The sequence below is a fragment of the Osmerus mordax genome, chromosome 4, assembly GCF_038355195.1.
Source record: "Osmerus mordax isolate fOsmMor3 chromosome 4, fOsmMor3.pri, whole genome shotgun sequence".
NCBI lineage: Eukaryota > Metazoa > Chordata > Actinopteri > Osmeriformes > Osmeridae > Osmerus > Osmerus mordax.
The window spans coordinates 1,577,041-1,598,947 of record NC_090053.1 but is presented as its reverse complement, the minus strand read 5'-3'; the positions used below and the strand labels follow the sequence as shown (position 1 = coordinate 1,598,947).

The following is a 21,907-nucleotide window of genomic DNA, read 5'->3' as shown; positions in this document are numbered from 1 at the left end:
ACGTCTGTCTCGCACCAGTCACGCACAACTATCAGAGGTGTGAGCATGCATAAACTGGCCCATCAGGCTTCAAACACACACACACTCGTACACAGCTTGTGACACAACACACAGCCCTGAGACATGCACACACACACACACACTCGTACACAGCTTGTGACACAACACACAGCCCTGAGACATGCACACACACACACTCGTACACAGCTTGTGACACAACACACAGCCCTGAGACATGCACACACACACACACACACACACACACACACACTCGTACACAGCTTGTGACACAACACACAGCCCTGAGACATGCACACACACACACACACACACTCGTACACAGCTTGTGACACAACACACAGCCCTGAGACATGCGCACACACACACACACACACTCGTACACAGCTTGTGACACAACACACAGCCCTGAGACATGCACACACACACACACACTCGTACACAGCTTGTGACACAACACACAGCCCTGAGACATGCACACACACACACACACACACTCGTACACAGCCTGTGACACAACACACAGCCCTGAGACATGCACACACACACACACACTCGTACACAGCTTGTGACACAACACACAGCCCTGAGACATGGTTCCAGGAGTGTCTCGTGGGCTTGGCATGAAGGATCTCCTGGATGAGTCTGTCTGAACAGGAGCAGCACTCAAACATGGACTCTCCAGACTTAAATGCCCTCGATATAGAAAACCCATAAGATCCTGCTTATTTCTCTGGCAAGTTTGCAGAAAAACATGCTCACACACACGGACACACACAACTCAGGGGAGAAAAAAACTTTCTTTTGCAGCGGTGGATAGAAAACAAGATTGTTCCTAATTGACTCCACATGTGGGGGAGTGTTCTGTGGCTCTCCCTCCCTCCCTCCCTCCCTCCCTCCCTCCCTCCCTCCCTCCCTCCCTCCCTCCCTCCCTCCCTCCCTCCCTCCCTCCCTCCCTCCCTCCCTCCCTCCCTCCCTCCCTCCCTCCCTCCCTCCCTCCCTCCCTCCCTCCCTCCCTCCCTCCCTCCCTCCCTCCCTCCCTCCCTCCCTCCCTCCCTCCCTCCCTCCCTCCCCCCCTCCGCTAATATTCCAGCAGTAATATGGAGGGTCTCTGTTATTCCCCCCCCTCCCTCCCTCTCTCTCTGTCTTTCCCTGCATACCCTAGCTTGTGGTTGAGGGGAGGCCTTGTGTTAGCAGGGTTCCGTGACGGCCATTTTTCTCAGGGCGAGGGGGACCCCACTACAGGGAAAAGGAGCGTTTTTTGTGTGTGAGAGGGAGGGAGGGTTGAGTAATGTGGGGGGCCGAGGGAGGGTTGGGTAGGGGGGTGACGGAGGGCATGGTGGAGTTATGCCAGAACAGGAAGGATCCAGAGACGGGGGGGGGGGGGGCAGGGTGGGGGGGGGGCAGGGGGGTTGGAGTAAGAGTGCTGAGGAGGAGGAGCTGGGAGCTGAGGGGTGAAGGAGGTTCAACAGCCCAAAATGAAGGCTACACTTCAGTGGCTTGGTCCTGGATTCTAGGGTCCTGGTACTCTGGGTCAGAGTTTCATGCACAGCAAAGACTAGCCTGGAATGACTGGTGTTGGCCTAGGTTGACTGGTGGGTGGTTTGCGCATCATGCAGGCAGGCAGACAGGCAGGCAGGCAGGCAGGCAGGCAGGCAGGCAGGCAGGCAGGCAGGCAGGCAGGCAGTCAGGCAGACAAACAGATGTGTTCAGGTGTTGTCTGGTGCAGCAGGCTCCTTGGTTGTGAGGGAGTTGCACATCTCTGTATATAACACAATAAACCCTCATCATGATCTCATTCTGTAGTAAATATCTTACTTGTGCTTTTGAGCTCTCTCCCACCCCCACCCACACGTGCGCGCACGCACACACACAAACACACACACTATATACACACCATAGGTGAGTGAGACTGTAGTTAGGGAAGATCCAGCTGACCTTCACATAGGAACACACCCAGTGAAGGATGACCAAGACACCATGACTCAGTAGGGGGCAGAATATTTAAGGGTTTATTACTTCCATCAAACCTACGCCTCATGCACTCAGAGGCCAACTTGCCAGGTCTCTATTGTTAAGGAAACATGCAGCCGCTGTTAGGCATGCATCACGCCATCCAGACGCCATCCAGACGCCATCCAGACGCCCCTTCAGCTAGCGTGTGTGTCAGCGCTTGTTGTTTGTCCCCGCGTTGCTGAGTTTCCCGGAAGATGTGAACAACATGTTTGATGCTCTGGTCACCAAAGGCCAAACACCAATCAGATCGTCGGGCTCCCCTGAGCGTGCTCTACTGGATTACAGCTAAACAACACAGGACTTCCCCACTCTCCATCACTCTCTCTTTCACTCTTTGTTGCTCTCTCTCTCTCTCTCTCCTCTCTCCCCTCTCTCTCTGTGTCTCTGTCTCTCTCTGTCACGGACAGAGGGAGGGAGAATGTCAGTGGAAGAGCAGGAACATGGTGAAGGAAGGAGCGGGGTGTGAGGGGCAGGATGTAGGTGGTCCGTCTGATCTGACACTAGATGGCAACGTTTTGCTGTGCAAGGAGACCCTTCCTCCAACCCCCCTTCTGCCTCTGACGGCTGCTCCAACCTCTCCTCTCCCCTCTTATCCTGTCCTATCTTCTCCTCTATTCTCTTCTGTGTAATCCTCTCGTCTGCTCTTATTGACTCCTTATTGCACAATACTTGATGCAACCCCACTTGGGATGTATGGAGTGGGGGGGCTAGAGAGAGAGAGAGGGGGGGGGGGGGAGAGAGAGAGAGAGAGAGAGAGAGGGGGAGGGAGGAGTGAGGCCCTGTCAAGGCTAAAGCAGGATGACCCCCCTCTCTCTGTCTCTCTGCACTCCCTTACCCCTTCTCCCCCCTCCTCACCTCCTCCCTTTGTTCCTGTTGACCTCGGGTAGCCCCCACGCTCTGGACCTGGAGGTGCTGAATAAGGGGGCGAGGGGAAATCCTGCTTATCTGTGTGGAATTTTATTATTTTCAACTATTTGGCTCATGATTGCTTGCCTCCCCTCCCTCTTCCTCATCCTCCTCTACCTTGTCACGCAAACTCTGGGTCGTCGCCCCTTCATCGCCCCTCGGTTTCTCTCTCCCTCAGTCCCTCACCTCCAGTCTGCAGAGTTATTCACGTTAGGCTAAACTCTCTATTTCTGCTGGTTGTCGTTCCCCTCCTTCTACCTCTTCTTTCCCTCCCTTGTTTACCCTCCTGTTCAGTTCAGTTCAGCATGCTTTGAGGCAGGCAGGCAGGAACATACGTTGACAGTGCCTCAGCAGTGGAAACACACAAAGTGGAAACAGTTGAACTTGTACTGCATGTGCAGATCGCTACCCAGCATGCAACACACAACATTTTTACTTTGGAATGGCACGTATCGAGGTGTTTCACCTGGTTCTGTGTCTGTCTGTCCCACAGAAACATGATTTATCAGGTTTTAATGTGGGACAACTGCCACAAAGACGGCGATACTCAGTCATGTGTTTGGCAGCTTTAGTGCGTTGATGAGTGCATGTGCGTGTTAGTGACTGTGTTTGTTGGTGTGTTTGTCAGAGAGAAGGACAAGGAATGTGAGTAGGTTTCATAAGAGCGGAGAAGACAGAATATGAATTATAGAAAAGTGAGTCTGGTCTCTGGCGTCCGGCTTGCGTCTTCACACCCACACACTTTCCACTTTGTACTAACACAGATAGACCACAATACTGAGGACATTTAGATTTTTCTCTTTCTCACGCACACACACACATGTGTACGCATGCACACGCACGCACACACACACTATCTGGGCCGCCCTTGTACTGCACAACCTGTTTCATCCTCTCCATCTCTCAGGATCTTGAATTTTCTCCTCCTTGTTTCCTCTCCTATTTCCTGCATAACTTAGACACACACACACACACACACACAGACTATAACTTGCTGATTATGCCTGACCTTCCATCCTTACACGGCTGTCACTTTGATCAGCCAATCAACATCAGGCGCCACCCAGGTTTGCTCTGGGATGACCGCACCACTGATGCAGCCTGCTGATAGGAGCTGCTGCATTTCCTGTTTTTGGTGGTTTTATTTGTTTATTTCTTCCTCAAACAGCTGGTCCTCACATTCCTCTGAACGGGGGTGACGGGGGGGTAGGGGCGGGTAGGGTTGGGGGGTTGGGAGAAAGCTATAGATAGTGGGGCTGAATGTGTGCTTGAACAGGGAGAGGAGGTTGGAGATTGAGCTGAGAGGGATTTGGGGAGGGGGTGGGGGGGCGTAATCCTGTCCTTGTTGTTGTTGCCGTCCAAGTGACCAGCCATGTGGCTGAGCCGAGACAAGCGTGTTCAAGACCCTGGTGAGCCAGAGAGAGGCTCTATTACCAGGGTTCAGTGTCTACTGAAGAAGCCTAATACAGCCATGCCTTGGACAAGCCCAGACATGCTCCCACAGGTCTGTCTCTGGGCAGAACAGCAGGGAGCTGTGCGTGTGTCTGTGTGTCTGTGTGTGTGTGTTTATTGGTGACCCTATAGAAACCAGAGACCCAGCACCAGTGGCGGCTCTTGGTCTTGGATCTGTCCCAGCCAGGGGGCTGTCTGTACGGGAGGCAGACGGGGGGGGGGGGAGACCGGGGGGGGGGGGGGAGGGAGGGAGGGATAGAGAGGGAGGGAGACGGGGGGGGGGGGGGGGAGAGAGGGAGGGAGGGAGACGGGGCGAGAGGGAGACGGGGGGGGAGGGAGGGAGGGAGGGAGAGAGAGAGAGAGAGGGAGGGAGACGGGTGGGGGTGGGGGAGGGAGACGGAGGGAGACGGGGCGGGAGGGAGATGGGGGGGGAGGGAGGGAGGGAGGGAGGGAGAGGGAGATGGGGAGATGGGGGGGGGGGGGGAGGGAGAGAGAGGTAGATGGGGGGGAGGGAGGGAGGGAGAGAGAGGGAGATGGGGGGGAGGGAGGGAGGGAGAGAGAGGGAGATGGGGGGGGGGGGAGGGAGGGAGGGAGACGGGAGGGAGGGAGGGAGAGAGAGGGAGGGAGAACAGGGAGAGGGAGGCAGGGTGGGTGGGAGGAGGAGGAAATCAGGGAGAGGGTGTCACAGGGGCAGAGAGGGTGTCACAGGGGCAGAGAGGGTGTCACAGGGGCAGAGAGGGTGTCACAGGGGCAGAGAGGGTGTCACAGGGGCAGAGAGGGTGTCACAGGGGCAGAAAGAACGACAGAATGGAGGGAAAATTAGAAGCATTTAGCCTGGAACAGAAAAGGAAACAAACAGACCTAGAACCAACTCGTGTTAAATGAGTCTAGTTGTCAGCATTTTTAATGGAGTCTTTTCATATGCATCATGTGCAAACTGAGAGCTGAGTTATTTGGTTGAGAGCGGCGGTAGAGATGTCGGTAATTAAGAGTAATTTGTGCGGGGGCAGGGTCGTGACCCCGGCCAACCGACAACAGGATGCCAGCTCTCACTGACATTCTCCCTCACATCAAGAAATGGTTTCTAGCTATTTCTGCTCTGTTCCCCTCCCCTTTTCTCTCTGACAGAAAGATTCTCAAGCCATCCTGAATTAAGAGGACTCCTCCTCTCCCTCGCCCGGCCCCCTCTCTCTAGGACAGAGCACTGCTCCCTCGCCCGGCCCCCTCTCCCTCGCCCGGCCCCCTCGCCCGGCCCCCTCTCTCTAGGACAGAGCACTGTTCCTCTCCCTCGCCCGACCCCCTCTCTCTAGGACAGGCTTCACCGTGGTTTACGCCAGTAGCTTCTGTCAAGGAGAGAGTGTGAGAGAGAGCTAAAGTGTTTTTGTGTAAGAGAAAGACTGTGTGTGTTTGAAAGAGAAAGTGAGTGTGTGTGAGAGAGAGAAAGAAGTGTGTGTGTGTGTGAGAGAGAGAGAGAGAAAAAGCAAGAGTGTGAGAGAAAGAGTGAGAGTGAGCATGGCCCACCCAGGGACCTGGCAGGAGAAACAGCAGCTGGCTCTCCTCTTCTCTCTCTCCTGTCCTCTTCTCTCTCTCCTGTCCTCTTCTCTCTCTCCTGTCCTCTCTCCTGTCCTCTTCTCTTCTTCTCTCCTGTCCTCTTCTCTCTCTCCTGTCCTCTCTCTTCTTCTCTCCTCTTCTCTCTCTCCTTTTTTCCTCTCTTCTCTTTATTTCCTCCTGTCCTCTCCTCCCTCTCCTGTCCTGTCCTCTTCTGTCCTCTTCTGTCTCTCCTGTCCTCTCCTGTCCTGTCCTCTCCTGTCTCTCCTGTCTTGTCCTCTTCTGTCCTCTCCTATCCTCTCCTGTCCTCTCTCCTGTCCTCTCCTGTCCTCTCCTGTCTCTCCTGTCCTCCTGTCTCTCCTCTCCTCTCCTGTCTCTCCTGTCCTCTTCTGTCCTCTTCTGTCTAATCACAGACCCCCTTCAAACCATATACACATTCCACACTTGTGAAGTGTTTTGAAAGACACACACACACAGCAGCTAATCCCTGTAGCCTCACCCCTGTGCCATTGCCTGGTTTCTAGTTCTCTGCCAGTGTGTCCAAGGCGGTCAGGTTGGGGTCGACCACACAATGAACACTTCACTGAGACATCCAAGGCCTGCTCCTGCTTCAGATGAACACCTCTCTTCTTGAACATGGTCAGACGGCAGAGGGACCACAGTTTTGCTCTCGCCTACGTTAGGCCGGTGGCCATTAACCACTTTTTGCTTGTAGATGTCTTGAGCTGAAAAGATCAGCTGTTTTGTTGTTGTCCATAGGAACATACTTATCATGCAGATTGCAAGTGCATATACAAATTTGATACAGTAGATATTGAAAACATTTTGTACTTCAACATTTATTTTTCTTAAATCACACCTTATTGCCATTGTTTGATTTAAAGCCCCAGTGTAGGCAGAGCAGACCAGATTTTAATGACAAAACATCCTTTATTTTTGAGCTGACAAAAATGTTCATCAGTTATCAGTCAAGTCTCTGATAGACTTGAAGTAATGCACTCAAGTCCTCTGCAGTTGTAACATCTAACGTCTGAGTTTCACAAACATGAGAGAACCTCTGACACGTGCAGATCGTTGCCAATATGGACTGATAGTTTTCCGCCCTATTGCAACTCAAAACCTGCCCTTAAAACCCAAATCACAACTTTCAAACTTTTGTTTTTGGCAACCCTTTAGTGTGAGAGGGTTGTGTCCCCCCCTAGAGACCCTGCAGACTTGCTTGTCTTTTTGACCAGAGTTAACAGTTAAAATCGTTCTAGACATTTTTGAGGTCTTTGTGATGGTTATAGTCCAGCTGAGGGAGACTCACTCCGCTATCCAAATCATCGAATTCAGGTGTTCAAATCACTTCCATAGCCACAGGTGTATAAAATCAAGCACTTAGGCATGCAGACTACTTCTATAAACATTAGTGAAAGAATGGGTCGCTCTCAAGAGCTCGGTGAATTCCAGAGTGGTACCGTGATAGGATTCCACCTGCATCCAAGCCTTACGTCACCAGGTGCAATGCAAAGGGTCTGATGCAGTGGTGCCACTGGACTCTAGAGCAGTGCAGACGAGCTCTCTGGAGTCACGAATCATGCTTCTCCCTCTGGCAATCTGATGGACGAAACTGTAAAGTTTGGTGGAGGGGGGATTATGGTGTGGGGTTGTTTTTCGGGAGTTGTGCTCGGCCCCTTAGTTCCAGTGAAAGGAACTGTTAATGCTTCAGCATACCAAGATATTTTGGACAATTTCATGCTCCCAACTTTGTGGGAACAGGAACTTCCTGTTCCAACGTGACTGCGCACTAGTGCACAAAGCAAGGGCCATAAAGACATGGATGAGTGAGTTTGGTGTGGAAGAACTTGACTGGCCTGCACAGAGTCCTGACCTCAACCCGATAGAACACCTTTGGGATGAATTAGAGTGGAGATTGCGAGCCAGGCCTTCTTGTACAACACCAGTGTCTGACTTCAGAAATGCACTTCTGGAAGAATGGTCCAAAATTCCCATGAACACACTCCTAAACCTTGTGGAAAGCCTTCCTAGAAGAGTTGAAACTGTTATAGCTGCAAAGGATGGGCCGACATCATATTAAATCCTATTGTTTAAGAATGGGATGTCACTCACGTTCATATGCGTGTGAAGGCAGACTAGCGAATACTTTTGGCAATATAGTGTATCTTAAGCTATTTCCAAATACAGTCTGTGATTGTGTAAAAAATGAAAGCTTCAAACTAGTAGTGATGCAACCTCAATTGACTACCAATGGAGCTACACGTCTAAATGACAGTCAGACCCAGGTGAGGGTCTGACTGTGAGGGCAGGGTCCGGCCCGCTGCTTGGGCCCGCTGCTTGGGTGTTCAACACCCAGGTCTGGACTGAAACCAGGGGCAGGGGAGGAGGGGAGGCAGAGAGCGTCGGCAGTTGAATCTGGGTTTTGTGTCCCTGCCTCTCTGCTATAATATCCTGTTCCATCCTCAGCCACTGGATAATCCCTTCCCCCCCCCATCCCCATGTCACAGTGGACATTCTAACACGTCGGACCTGGAGAACTGGGTCTGTCATTTCGATCACCTGCAGCATCCACATTTCCCTGTACTGATCTCACCTGGGTCCCACTTGGTGCTGTTTCTCTCCTCTCTGCTGGATACGCTTTCTGTCCAAACAACTGTCCAACTCTGTAGATGTTCAATAACAACCTGTTTTGTCCTGCTGCTTTTCAAGGTTCCACACAGAACACCAGAACGTGGCAGGATAGGGCTTCTAACACGCTCAAATAACCACTCAAGCTCGTCACTGGACGCACTGCAGCCAAACTCTGCTTGCTTGAACAGAACAAGACATTGAATGTGTCTAATAATCTCATATGCACTCTTTGACAGACAAACGCGCACACACACACACACACACACATACACACAGCTAGGAGCGAGGAAAAAGAGATGGGTTGGAATCGACCCAACGGTAACATTTGCGTTCCCTTGACTTTTTCTGGTCCACGGAGAAGAGAATTTAGTGTTTTAAAGGTGCTTGCTGTGCGTAAGAGGTGAGTTCACACGGTGGTGGGTGTGAGCCAGGCAGAGCGGGTCTGTAAAGGAGACGGCTTACAGACACTTCAAAAGGCACAGCTTTGGGGTGATCAAGGGGAAACTCAGTCTATACACTTTCTATCTGTTTATCTTCCTTTCTATCTTCCTGTTTCTCTCTAACTCACTCTTTTTTTTGTCTCTCATACATGCCCACACAATGGGTTGTTTTTGGCTCAGAGTTCAGGGGGGTGGGTGTGGGTAGTGGGGGGGTGGGTGGTAGTGGGGGGGGGGGTGTCGTGGGTGTGGGGGGGTGGGTGTGGGTAGTGGGGGGGTGGGTGGTAGTGGGGGGGTGTCGTGGGTGTGGGGGGGTGGGTGGTGGTAGTGGGGGGGGGTGTCGTGGGTGTGGGGGGGTGGGTGGTGGTAGTGGGGGGGTGGGTGGTAGTGGGGGGGGGTGTCGTGGGTGTGGGGGGGTGGTAGTGGGGTGGTGGGTGGTAGTGGGGGGGGTGTCGTGGGTGTGGGGGGGTGGGTGGTGGTAGTGGGGGGGTGGGTGGTAGTGGGGGGGGGTGGTGGTAGTTGGGGAAAGTGTGTGTGTGGTTGGAATGAGGGGGGGGGGGAGTGCTGCTTTGGCTCCATGTATACATTACAAATGAAAATATTAATGCTCTCTGCCAGTACTTGCTCTGGCGGCGGAAATGTGTCTGACAGACGCAGGACACACACTCACCCTCCAGCCTGTCTCGTGCACACACACACTCACCCTCCAGCCTGTCTCGTGCACACACACTCACCCTCCAGCCTGTCTCGTGCACACACACACTCACCCTCCAGCCTGTCTCGTGCACACACACACTCACCCTCCAGCCTGTCTCGTGCACACACACACTCACCCTCCAGCCTGTCTCGTGCACACACACACTCACCCTCCAGCCTGTCTCGTGCACACACACACTCACCCTCCAGCCTGTCTCGTGCACACACAGGTCCTGACTCTCTCTCTCGTGCACACACAGGTCCTGACTGTCTCTCTCGTGCACACACAGGTCCTGACCCTCCAGCCTCTCTCGTGCACACACAGGTCCTAACTCTCTCAGCCTCTCTCGTGCACACACAGGTCCTGACTCTCTCAGCCTCTCTCGTGCACACACAGGTCCTGACTCTCTCGTGCACACACAGGTCCTGACTCTCTCTCGTGCACACACAGGTCCTGACTCTCTCTTTCGTGCACACACAGGTCCTGACTCTCTCTCGTGCAGACACAGGTCCTGACTCTCTCTCTCGTGCACACACAGGTCCTGACTCTCTCTCTCGTGTACACACAGGTCCTGACTCTCTCTCTCGTGCAGACTCAGGTCCTGACTCTCTCTCTCGTGCACACACAGGTCCTGACTCTCTCTCTCGTGCACACACAGGTCCTGACCCTTCAGCCTCTCTCGTGCACACACAGGTCCTGACCCTCCAGCCTCTCTCGTGCACACACAGGTCCTGACTCTCTCTCTCGTGCACACACAGGTCCTGACTCTCTCTCGTGCACACACAGGTCCTGACTCTCTCTCGTGCACACACAGGTCCTGACTCTCTCTCGTGCACACACAGGTCCTGACTCTCTCTCGTGCACACACAGGTCCTGACTCTCTCAGCCTCCTGCCAACAATAAGAAGTCTTGTTTAATATGCCTCAACGCTGTGTTGATCTGAATCTGTGCGCTTTGTTGTTTTTGTGAATGACTCTGTCTCTACCCTGTATTAATCTTCAATCCGTGTTTACCTCAAGTGTCCAGCGCTGCTCGCCCTAACGGGGGGTTGTCATGCACACCAGGTCCCCCCCTCCCCCCACCTCTGGATGTGGACTGGATAGGTTCTGGCCCGGCTCAGTCTTGTTTTTCTGTCTCTCAGGCGTCTCTGCTGGGCTTCAGAGCTGTCTAGCAGGCACTCATCCACTGTTAGCAGGCTCTGCTGGGGTTCAAAGAGGACTCATCCACTGTTAGCAGACTCTGCTGGGGTTCAAAGAGGACTCATCCACTGTTAGCAGGCTCTGCTGGGGTTCAAAGAGGACTCATCCACTGTTAGCAGGCTCTGCTGGGGTTCATAGAGGACCGGAGTTTGACACATACACACACGGCCACAGATCCGGAGGGGTTCTAGTCCCCTCGGTCTGGCAGGTTCTAGTCCCCTCGGTCTGGCAGGTTCTAGTCCCCTCGGTCTGGCAGGTTCTAGTCCCCTCGGTCTGGCAGGTTCTAGTCCCCTCGGTCTGGCAGGTTCTAGTCCCCTCGGTCTGGCAGGTTCTAGTCCCCTCGGTCTGGCAGGTTCTAGTCCCCTCGGTCTGGCAGGTTCTAGTCCCCTCGGTCTGGCAGGTTCTAGTCCCCTCGGTCTGGCAGGTTCTAGTCCCCTCGGTCTGGCTTGATGTTTGTGCTCCGGGGCTCGTGTTTCTAGATGACGGGAGGTTAGCAGGAGGGGGAAGATACTGGGCGCCCGGCACACAAATACGCTGGTTTGCAGGTGCTTGTGGCTCATACGGGTCAGAATAGGGTCATATTCTGACTCCGTGTTAGCGTCTTCACAGTTGCCTTGGGAACGTCAAACCTTCAAGTTGTGGTGTGTGTTTTCTTGCCATTTCCTGGTAAATATTTGTCTTTTCAGCACAATCAATTCTTAATATGTCATCTTATTTGTGTAACGTGTAAGTGAATGTGAATGTGTTTAGTTGTGTGTGTGTGTGTGTGTAAGGGGTGGGGGTGGGTGTTGTGTGTGTGTGTGTAAGGGGTGGGGGTTGTCAAAAGGAGTCTTAAGGGCTGTGTGTGTATTTGGGTGTTTGTGATTGGCTGCCTGAGTGAGAGAACTCTGCCACAGGAATTCCTTCCTGGATACCTCCAACCAATATAATACATTTAGTCATTTAGCATAATAATAATAAGACTATTTATTTAGCTAATTTTATACAAGAATTGCAGCTCAAGGTGCTTTACATAAAATCAATAAAAACAATAATGCAAGAAAGAAAAGTAATAAAACCCTTCTGAGATGAAATTAGTTAAATGCTTTGGTAAAAATATAGGTTTCAAGCTGTCTTTTGAAAATGTCTAGCATGTTTGCTTCCCTAATATTTAAAAGTAATGTGTTCCATAGTTTAGGGGCGTAATTGACAAAGGCCGCATCACCAATCTTCTTATGACTGCTTCTGGTGACCTCTAATAGCCCTGAATCTGATGAGCGCAGTGTTCTAGCGGGTGTGTAGTTAATAAGAGAGTTAGCAATGTAGCTAGGTCCTTGTCCATTTAGAGCTTTGTATGTGAGTAAAAGGACCTTAAAGTCAATTCTGAAGGTAACAGGGAGCCAGCCATCATTTTGGATTATGAATGGTCGTACCTTCGCTATATTCTTGAGGTGAAAGAAAGCTGTTTTAGTCACTTTATTAATGTGAGAGTTGAAATTCAAATCTGAGTCCAGGATTACACCGAGACTCGTCACCTCTGGTTTAAGACAGGGGGTTAAGCGTCCAAGATTCTTAGTAAGCATCTCTCTTTTGTATTTGGGGCCACATAGTAGGACTTCAGTTTTGTCCTTATTTAATTAAAGAAAGTTATCATTCATCCATTTGTTTATTGGCGACAAGCAGTTGGTAATGGAATTCATGGCTGTTGCATCGTTGGGTTCAGTGGATATATATAGTTGTGTGTCATCCGCATAGCTATGGAAATCTATGTTATGTTCTCTGATTATGTCGCCGAGTGGTAACATCTAAAGAGAAAAAAGTAATGGACCTAAGCAGCTTCCTTGAGCAACCCCGTAGCAGTTCTCATGTTTCTTAGACATATGGTCTCCTAAACTAACATCAAACTTCCTTCCTCTGATATATGATTTCATCCAGTTTAATACACTGTCCGTGAACCCAATAAGCTTTTCCAGTCTATTGATTAGAATGTCGTGATCAGTGATATCAAATGCTGCACTGAGATCTAACAGAATAAGGACAGAGACTTTATTTGCATCAGAGTTTAGTCTGAGGTCGCTAATTATTTTGGTGAGAGCAGTTTCAGTACTGTGATAATGAATCACTGCTTTTCATTCGCTCAGCCTTGGCCAATGGCAGGCTGCCATACCTTTGCATTGTTGTGGAAGTAGTTGTTTTTGTTTGTTGATGTTGCCGGGGGTTGTGTTTCGTCTCCGGAGTGACATCGGTAAACCCTGAAACCAAACATCATGGCATCTGACATCTTGCAACACACACAAACAGAAACCTCAGTTCTGGAGAGTTTTGGTGCAGGTCAGCGCAGGACTGTTCTGTGTTTTGGTTAGCTGAACTAGCTTCAGCCCCTTGAGGGGATCAAGCTCATGCTAGGTGGTGATATATGCATTTTTCTCTATGTTTGGGGAATTGGAAACATAATAGCATTCTCTCTGAGAGGGGGAGCGGACCTCTGTTGCCCACGCACTGACCCCAACTAACATACCACACAGTTAGGCTGCAGACTTGTGTTGTTTCTGGCTGGTTTGTGAGTAGCATGAGCAGCCGTTGGCCGTCTCAAGGACTGGTAGGACTACACACAGTTAATGACCCATCTCCCAGGGTGAAGGAAGATGGATTGAATCTCACTGGGTTTATCGTATTGTGTTGCATAAACAGGAGTTAAACACTCCATTTCCAGTAAGGAGAATGTTTGTGAAATATCATCAATTCTGATTTTGCACCACAATTCAGAAAAGAGAGAGGAAAACTGAGTGATAGAGCAAGCAACAGTGATAGTTACTGTTAGTGATGGTGATAGTGATAGTTACTGTGAGAGGTACTGTTAGTGATAGTTACTGTGAGAGGTAGATATAGTGATAGTTACTGTGAGAAGTAGTGATAGTTACTGTGAGAAGTAGTGATAGTTACTGTGAGAGGTAGATATAGTGATAGTTACTGTGAGAGGTAGTGATAGTTACTGTGAGAGGTAGTGATAGTTACTGTGAGAGGTAGTGATAGTTAATGTGACGGGTTAGTTATAGTTACTGTGAGAGGTAGATATAGTGATAGTTACTGTGAGAGGTAGTGATAGTTACTGTGAGAGGTAGTGATAGTTACTGTGCGAGGTAGTGATAGTTAATGTGACGGGTTAGTTATAGTTACTGTGAGAGGTAGATATAGTGATAGTTACTGTGAGTGATAGTGATAGTTACTTTGAGGGATAGAAATAGTGATAGTTACTGTCAGGTGGCTGAGCGGTGAGGGAGTCGGCCTAGTAATCAGAAGGTTGCCAGTTCAAAACCCGTCCGTGCCAAATGACGTTGTGTCCTTGGGCAAGGCACTTCACCCTACTTGCCTCGGGGAGAATGTCTCTGTACTTACTGTAAGTCGCTCTGGATAAGAGCGTCTGCTAAATGACTAAATGTAAAATGTAAATGTACTGTGAGAGGTAGATAATGATGGTGAGGATGAGCAAGAGTCACCTTCTGACCACGAGGGGATAGTGGAACGTAGTGTGCGTGCATGCCTGTACTCAACAACCCGTGTGTGTGTGTATACACACGTGTGTGCGCAGGGGCCCAGGATGCATTAGTCGAGGCCAGAGATGATCTAAATAATGGATGTGATCCTCCGCTTCTGAATAAGTGAACACCAGAAGAGAGCATGAGAAGCGGATTCTCAAATGGAAAGGATTCTTCTACGTGTGTGTGAGGGATGCAGAAGGAAAGTGATGGAGTGAAAAAGGGAGAGCGGAAGAGGTAGAAGCTGGAGGGGAGGATGGAACGTAGAGTAGTGAAGAGAGGGGCCGGGATCCTCTGTGAGGGCCGGGTTCCTCTGTGAGGGCCGGGATCCTCTGTGAGGGCCGGGTTCCTCTGTGAGGGCCGGGTTCCTCTGTGAGGGCCGGGATCCTCTGTGAGGGCCGGGTTCTTCTGTGAGGGCCGGGTTCCTCTGTGAGGGCCGGGTTCTTCTGTGAGGGCCGTGTGTTTTGGGTTGGATAGGAAACCCCGGCTTGGAACTAGTCCAGGTATCTGTGTCCTACAGTACCCGTGTTCTACAGTACCCGTGTCCTACAGTAGCCGAGTCCTACAGTACCCGTGTCCTGCAGTACCCGTGTCCTGCAGTACCCGTGTCCTACAGTACCCGTGTCCTGCAGTACCCGTGTCCTGCAGTACCCGAGTCCTGCAGTACCCGTGTCCTGCAGTACCCGTGTCCTGCAGTACCCGAGTCCTGCAGTACCCGTGTCCTGCAGTACCTGAGTGTCTGACAGGACCCGAGTCCTGCAGTACCCGAGTCCTGCAGTACCCGTGTCCTGCAGTACCCGTGTCCTGCAGTACCCGTGTCCTGCAGTACCCGTGTCCTGCAGTACCCGTGTCCTGCAGTACCCGTGTCCTGCAGTACCCGTGTCCTGCAGTACCCGAGTCCTGCAGTACCCGTGTCCTGCAGTACCCGTGTCCTGCAGTACCTGAGTGTCTGACAGGACCCGTGTCCTGCAGTACCTGAGTGTCTGACAGGACCCGTGTCCTGCAGTACCTGAGTGTCTGACAGGACCCGTGTCCTGCAGTACCTGAGTGTCTGACAGGACCCGTGTCCTGCAGTACCTGAGTGTCTGACAGGACCCGTGTCCTGCAGTACCTGAGTGTCTGACAGGACCCGTGTCCTGCAGTACCTGAGTGTCTGACAGGACCCGTGTCCTGCAGTACCTGAGTGTCTGACAGTACCCGAGTCCTGCAGTACCCGTGTCCTGCAGTACCTGAGTGTCTGACAGGACCCGTGTCCTGCAGTACCTGAGTGTCTGACAGGACCCGTGTCCTGCAGTACCCGTGTCCTGCAGTACCCGTGTCCTGCAGTACCCGTGTCCTGCAGTACCCGTGTCCTGCAGTACCCGTGTCCTGCAGTACCCGTGTCCTGCAGTACCTGAGTGTCTGACAGGACCCTTGTCCTGCAGTACCTGAGTGTCTGACAGGACCCGTGTCCTGCAGTACCTGAGTGTCTGACAGGACCCGTGTCCTGCAGTACCTGAGTGTCTGACAGGACCCGTGTCCTGCAGTACCTGAGTGTCTGACAGGACCCGTGTCCTGCAGTACCTGAGTGTCTGACAGGACCCGTGTCCTGCAGTACCTGAGTGTCTGACAGGACCCGTGTCCTGCAGTACCTGAGTGTCTGACAGGACCCGTGTCCTGCAGTACCTGAGTGTCTGACAGGACCCGTGTCCTGCAGTACCTGAGTGTCTGACAGGACCCGTGTCCTGCAGTACCTGAGTGTCTGACAGGACCCGTGTCCTGCAGTACCTGAGTGTCTGACAGGACCCGTGTCCTGCAGTACCTGAGTGTCTGACAGGACCCGTGTCCTGCAGTACCTGAGTGTCTGACAGGACCCGTGTCCTGCAGTACCTGAGTGTCTGACAGGACCCGTGTCCTGCAGGACCCGTGTCCTGCAGTACCTGAGTGTCTGACAGGACCCGTGTCCTGCAGTACCCGTGTCCTGCAGTACCTGAGTGTCTGACAGGACCCGTGTCCTGCAGTACCTGAGTGTCTGACAGGACCTGAGTGTCTGACAGGACCCGTGTCCTGCAGTACCTGAGTGTCTGACAGGACCTGAGTGTCTGACAGGACCCGTGTCCTGCAGTACCCGTGTCCTGCAGTACCCGTGTCCTGCAGTACCCGTGTCCTGCAGTACCCGTGTCCTGCAGTACCTGAGTGTCTGACAGGACCCGTGTCCTGCAGTACCTGAGTGTCTGACAGGACCCGTGTCCTGCAGTACCTGAGTGTCTGACAGGACCCGTGTCCTGCAGTACCTGAGTGTCTGACAGGACCCGTGTCCTGCAGTACCTGAGTGTCTGACAGGACCCGTGTCCTGCAGTACCTGAGTGTCTGACAGGACCCGTGTCCTGCAGTACCTGAGTGTCTGACAGGACCCGTGTCCTGCAGTACCTGAGTGTCTGACAGGACCCGTGTCCTGCAGTACCTGAGTGTCTGACAGGACCCGTGTCCTGCAGTACCTGAGTGTCTGACAGGACCCGTGTCCTGCAGTACCTGAGTGTCTGACAGGACCCGTGTCCTGCAGTACCTGAGTGTCTGACAGGACCCGTGTCCTGCAGTACCTGAGTGTCTGACAGGACCCGTGTCCTGCAGGACCCGTGTCCTGCAGTACCTGAGTGTCTGACAGGACCCGTGTCCTGCAGTACCCGTGTCCTGCAGTACCTGAGTGTCTGACAGGACCCGTGTCCTGCAGTACCTGAGTGTCTGACAGGACCTGAGTGTCTGACAGGACCCGTGTCCTGCAGTACCTGAGTGTCTGACAGGACCTGAGTGTCTGACAGGACCCGTGTCCTGCAGTACCCGTGTCCTGCAGTACCCGTGTCCTGCAGTACCCGTGTCCTGCAGTACCTGAGTGTCTGACAGGACCCGTGTCCTGCAGTACCTGAGTGTCTGACAGGACCCGTGTCCTGCAGTACCTGAGTGTCTGACAGGACCCGTGTCCTGCAGTACCTGAGTGTCTGACAGGACCCGTGTCCTGCAGTACCTGAGTGTCTGACAGGACCCGTGTCCTGCAGTACCTGAGTGTCTGACAGGACCCGTGTCCTGCAGTACCTGAGTGTCTGACAGGACCCGTGTCCTGCAGTACCTGAGTGTCTGACAGGACCCGTGTCCTGCAGTACCTGAGTGTCTGACAGGACCCGTGTCCTGCAGTACCTGAGTGTCTGACAGGACCCGTGTCCTGCAGTACCTGAGTGTCTGACAGGACCCGTGTCCTGCAGTACCTGAGTGTCTGACAGGACCCGTGTCCTGCAGTACCTGAGTGTCTGACAGGACCCGTGTCCTGCAGTACCTGAGTGTCTGACAGGACCCGTGTCCTGCAGTACCTGAGTGTCTGACAGGACCCGTGTCCTGCAGTACCTGAGTGTCTGACAGGACCCGTGTCCTGCAGTACCTGAGTGTCTGACAGGACCCGTGTCCTGCAGTACCTGAGTGTCTGACAGGACCCGTGTCCTGCAGTACCTGAGTGTCTGACAGGACCCGTGTCCTGCAGTACCCGTGTCCTGCAGTACCTGAGTGTCTGACAGGACCCGTGTCCTGCAGTACCTGAGTGTCTGACAGGACCCGTGTCCTGCAGTACCTGAGTGTCTGACAGGACCCGTGTCCTGCAGTACCTGAGTGTCTGACAGGACCCGTGTCCTGCAGTACCTGAGTGTCTGACAGGACCCGTGTCCTGCAGTACCTGAGTGTCTGACAGGACCCGTGTCCTGCAGTACCCGTGTCCTGCAGTACCTGAGTGTCTGACAGGACCCGTGTCCTGCAGTACCTGAGTGTCTGACAGGACCCGTGTCCTGCAGTACCTGAGTGTCTGACAGGACCCGTGTCCTGCAGTACCTGAGTGTCTGACAGGACCCGTGTCCTGCAGTACCCGTGTCCTGCAGTACCCGTGTCCTGCAGTACCCGTGTCCTGCAGTACCTGAGTGTCTGACAGGACCCGTGTCCTGCAGTACCTGAGTGTCTGACAGGACCCGTGTCCTGCAGTACCTGAGTGTCTGACAGGACCCGTGTCCTGCAGTACCTGAGTGTCTGACAGGACCCGTGTCCTGCAGGACCTGAGTGTCTGACAGGACCCGTGTCCTGCAGTACCTGAGTGTCTGACAGGACCCGTGTCCTGCAGTACCCGTGTCCTGCAGTACCCGTGTCCTGCAGTACCTGAGTGTCTGACAGGACCCGTGTCCTGCAGTACCCGTGTCCTGCAGTACCCGTGTCCTGCAGTACCCGTGTCCTGCAGTACCTGAGTGTCTGACAGGACCCGTGTCCTGCAGTACCTGAGTGTCTGACAGGACCCGTGTCCTGCAGTACCTGAGTGTCTGACAGGACCCGTGTCCTGCAGTACCTGAGTGTCTGACAGGACCCGTGTCCTGCAGGACCTGAGTGTCTGACAGGACCCGTGTCCTGCAGTACCTGAGTGTCTGACAGGACCCGTGTCCTGCAGTACCTGAGTGTCTGACAGGACCCGTGTCCTGCAGTACCCGTGTCCTGCAGTACCTGAGTGTCTGACAGGACCTGAGTGTCTGACAGGACCTGAGTGTCTGACAGGACCCGTGTCCTGCAGTACCCGTGTCCTGCAGTACCCGTGTCCTGCAGTACCTGAGTGTCTGACAGGACCCGTGTCCTGCAGTACCTGAGTGTCTGACAGGACCCGTGTCCTGCAGTACCCGTGTCCTGCAGGACCTGAGTGTCTGACAGGACCTGAGTGTCTGACAGGACCTGAGTGTCTGACAGGACCCCTGTGGTGTGTTGCAGGGACAGCAGCAGACCTTCTCCTTCCCCGACGTCTTCCAGTCGATGGACGCCAAGCCACCCGAGGGCTCGGCCGACGACATCCAGAACAAGTTCATGGAGGACGAAAAACAGAGACAGAAACCAGACCCTCGAAGAGGAGGGGTCACGGAGTGGTTCGGACTCTAGACAGCCCGTATGTGAGGGAGAGAGAAAGAGTGTGTCTGAAGAGATGATCGATATGCAAATGTTTTAAAACTAAAGAAATATAATATTTGTGTAAAGAGAGTATGGAAGTGTGTGTGTCTCAGAGCTGAACCACAGAACGCTTCAGAACTTCTACTCTAGAATTTGTTCCTCCATCACCTCATTTGACCCTCTCACGAGAAGTTTTCTCTTTCTCTTCTGTTTCTGTCCCTCCTTCTGTGTTCATCTGCCCCCCGCTTCAGAGCCAGCCGATCCCAACCCTGCCATGACAAATGTTTCTTGCCCTTTCTCTCGAAAGCAAGTTTTGGCCCTGACTCGCTGGCACACGCTCTTGACATTTGGAGGTATTATTTCAGCCACACAAAATGTGTGGCTGTCAAGCAATTAGCGATTTCGAGGAATAGCCGCTTATGTTATCCAACCAGCCGCCCGGGAGAGGAGAAAGGGTACTGTGTGAATGTGGCCTCGCCTCGCCTGTGTTTCTGTTTAACTAAACATGTTGGAAGAAATAAAAGGTCGCTTGTCAAGACTCATCTGCTTACTGTAGCCTTTTTTCCATTCATCTCCTCTCTTGTCTCACTACTGGCTCTCTCACTGCTCTCTCCCCTCTCCCCCCCCTCCATCCCCTCTCTCACAGCTCCCTCCATCCCCTCTCTCCACCCCTCCATCCCCTCTCTCACAGCTCCATCCCCTCTCTCCACCCCCCCATCCCCTCTCTCCACCCCTCCATCCCCTCTCTCACAGCTCCCTCCCCTCTCTTCCCCCCATCCCCTCTGTCCAGCCCTCCATCCCCTCTCCCCCCCCCCCCCTCCATAACCCTCCGCATGCTGCCAGGTTGGTCCAGTAGTGTTTGGACTGAGTAATGATCTGTGGTCTGAACCTGGCAGAGGAAGGAGTCCTCTCTTACCGTAAGCTAGTCTTGCTCTTTGAGTATAGGGTTTTCAACACTTTCTCAGAGCAACCTTTGTGTCGTGGCCCAGGGAGGGACTGCTGTACCCCCACCCCCAGTAGTGAGCTCCAACACTGGCTTGTTAATCCATGGGTCAATCCGTCTGACTGGAAGCCCTAACCTCACTGCGCTGGCCCAGCCCCCAGCCTCCCGCCCCCTGCCCCCAGCCTCCTGCCCCCAGCCTCCCGCCCCCAGCCTCCCGCCCCCTGCCCCCAGCCTCCCGCCCCCTGCCCCCAGCCTCCCGCCCCCTGCCCCCAGACCAGGAGAGGCCAGTCACGGTTCCACTGCAGCGAGCGCAGCCCCGGCCCTAGAGCTCGGCCCAGCCCTAGAGCTATGCCTGGCCATCGCTAAGGAGAATGTCAATATTGATCCTGTTGGTCATTGTCTCTTACCTGGAACCACACCCCATGCGTCGCTATAAAACTATTTGATTTAGAACAAAACAAGCCCCCCCAAATCCCTCTTTCTCTTCCTCCTCTCTCCCTGCTCTCATTCTCTCTATCACCCAGCAGCTGTTTCTCCAGAAGGCCGAGAGAGAAAGAGAGAGGGAGCCTGAATTCCTGTCCGCTCTCCTCACTGCCTGAACAGACCCCACATGAAAGTTGGGAAATCTCACTCTAGATGTTTGCCAAGTAACCCCCCCACCAGCTCTCCTTACTCTCCCTCTGCTCATACCCAATAAAAAAGCAGGGAGAGCACAATGCCTTTGCCCCAGCCTGCCGTCCCTGCATCTGGCAGCCATTTCCCTGTTTGTTCACACAATGTTCTCCTGCCTGTCAGTCTGAGGACACGAGTGGGTATGGGGGGGGGGGACGCCTGTCCCACCAGGGTCGTCCACTGAGATCGGTCCTGCTCCCGGCAGGCTGAGCTGCCGCAGAGTAGTGAGGGACGAGGAGAACTCTGCCTGCATGCGTGGAGGAGGAGAACACGATAGTGAGAGTGGGAAAAGAAATACATGACATCATCAGAGAAAATGCTGATGTGACTTTGGGAGTACAGAGGGCTCTCTCTCTCTCTCTCTCTCGCTCTCTCTCTCTCGCTCTCTCTCTCTCTCTCTCTCTCCCTCTCTTGTGTACCGTGCAGGTCATGTTCCCGTCTCCACGTGGTTGGTTAATGGAAGAGGGTTGAATATTTTAAACAGCCCTCCACTCTCTTTCTCCATCTCTCTATCTTCTTTCTTTTGGCCCTGCATTAGATGAGTGTGCTTATGACCCTATTTTTGCTACCGCAGTCCAAGTTTGGAACCTGCTTGACATCACCCTCTATTTCTGGAAGAGTAGAGGCTGTTCTGGAGCTTGACTGGACTGAGCCTGGCTGGACTAAGTGGGGCTGAGTTGGGCTGGAGGGTCCATGGTGGGGCAAGCCATCGCCCTCTTCCATCTACAGAACGTACATAAATGTACGGCACACTCATCTCTAAGCCACCGAGACGACTGATACATGAACTGTATCGTGGGAGTCAGGTGGCTGAGCGGTGAGGGAGTCGGACTAGTAATCCGAAGGTTGCCAGTTCGATTCCCGGTCATGCCAACTGACGTTGTGTCCTTGGGCAAGGCACTTCACCCTGCTTGCCTCGGGGGAATGTCCCTGTACTT

At 53.1% G+C, this 21,907-nt stretch overlaps 1 protein-coding gene across 2 annotated transcripts in view; it reads left to right on the top strand.

Moving 5' to 3' along the window:
* The window catches only part of mrpl23 (mitochondrial ribosomal protein L23), a 34,331-nt gene extending 14,435 nt beyond the window's left edge, over positions 1–19,896 (top strand). For both annotated transcript variants that reach the window (XM_067233877.1, XM_067233878.1), the window contains one exon: positions 19,181–19,896. In XM_067233877.1, the coding sequence (XP_067089978.1) occupies positions 19,181–19,345 (165 nt within the window). In that variant the 3' untranslated portion in view covers positions 19,346–19,896. The remainder of the gene's footprint in view (positions 1–19,180) is intronic.
* The last annotated feature ends 2,011 nt before the right edge of the window (positions 19,897–21,907 follow it).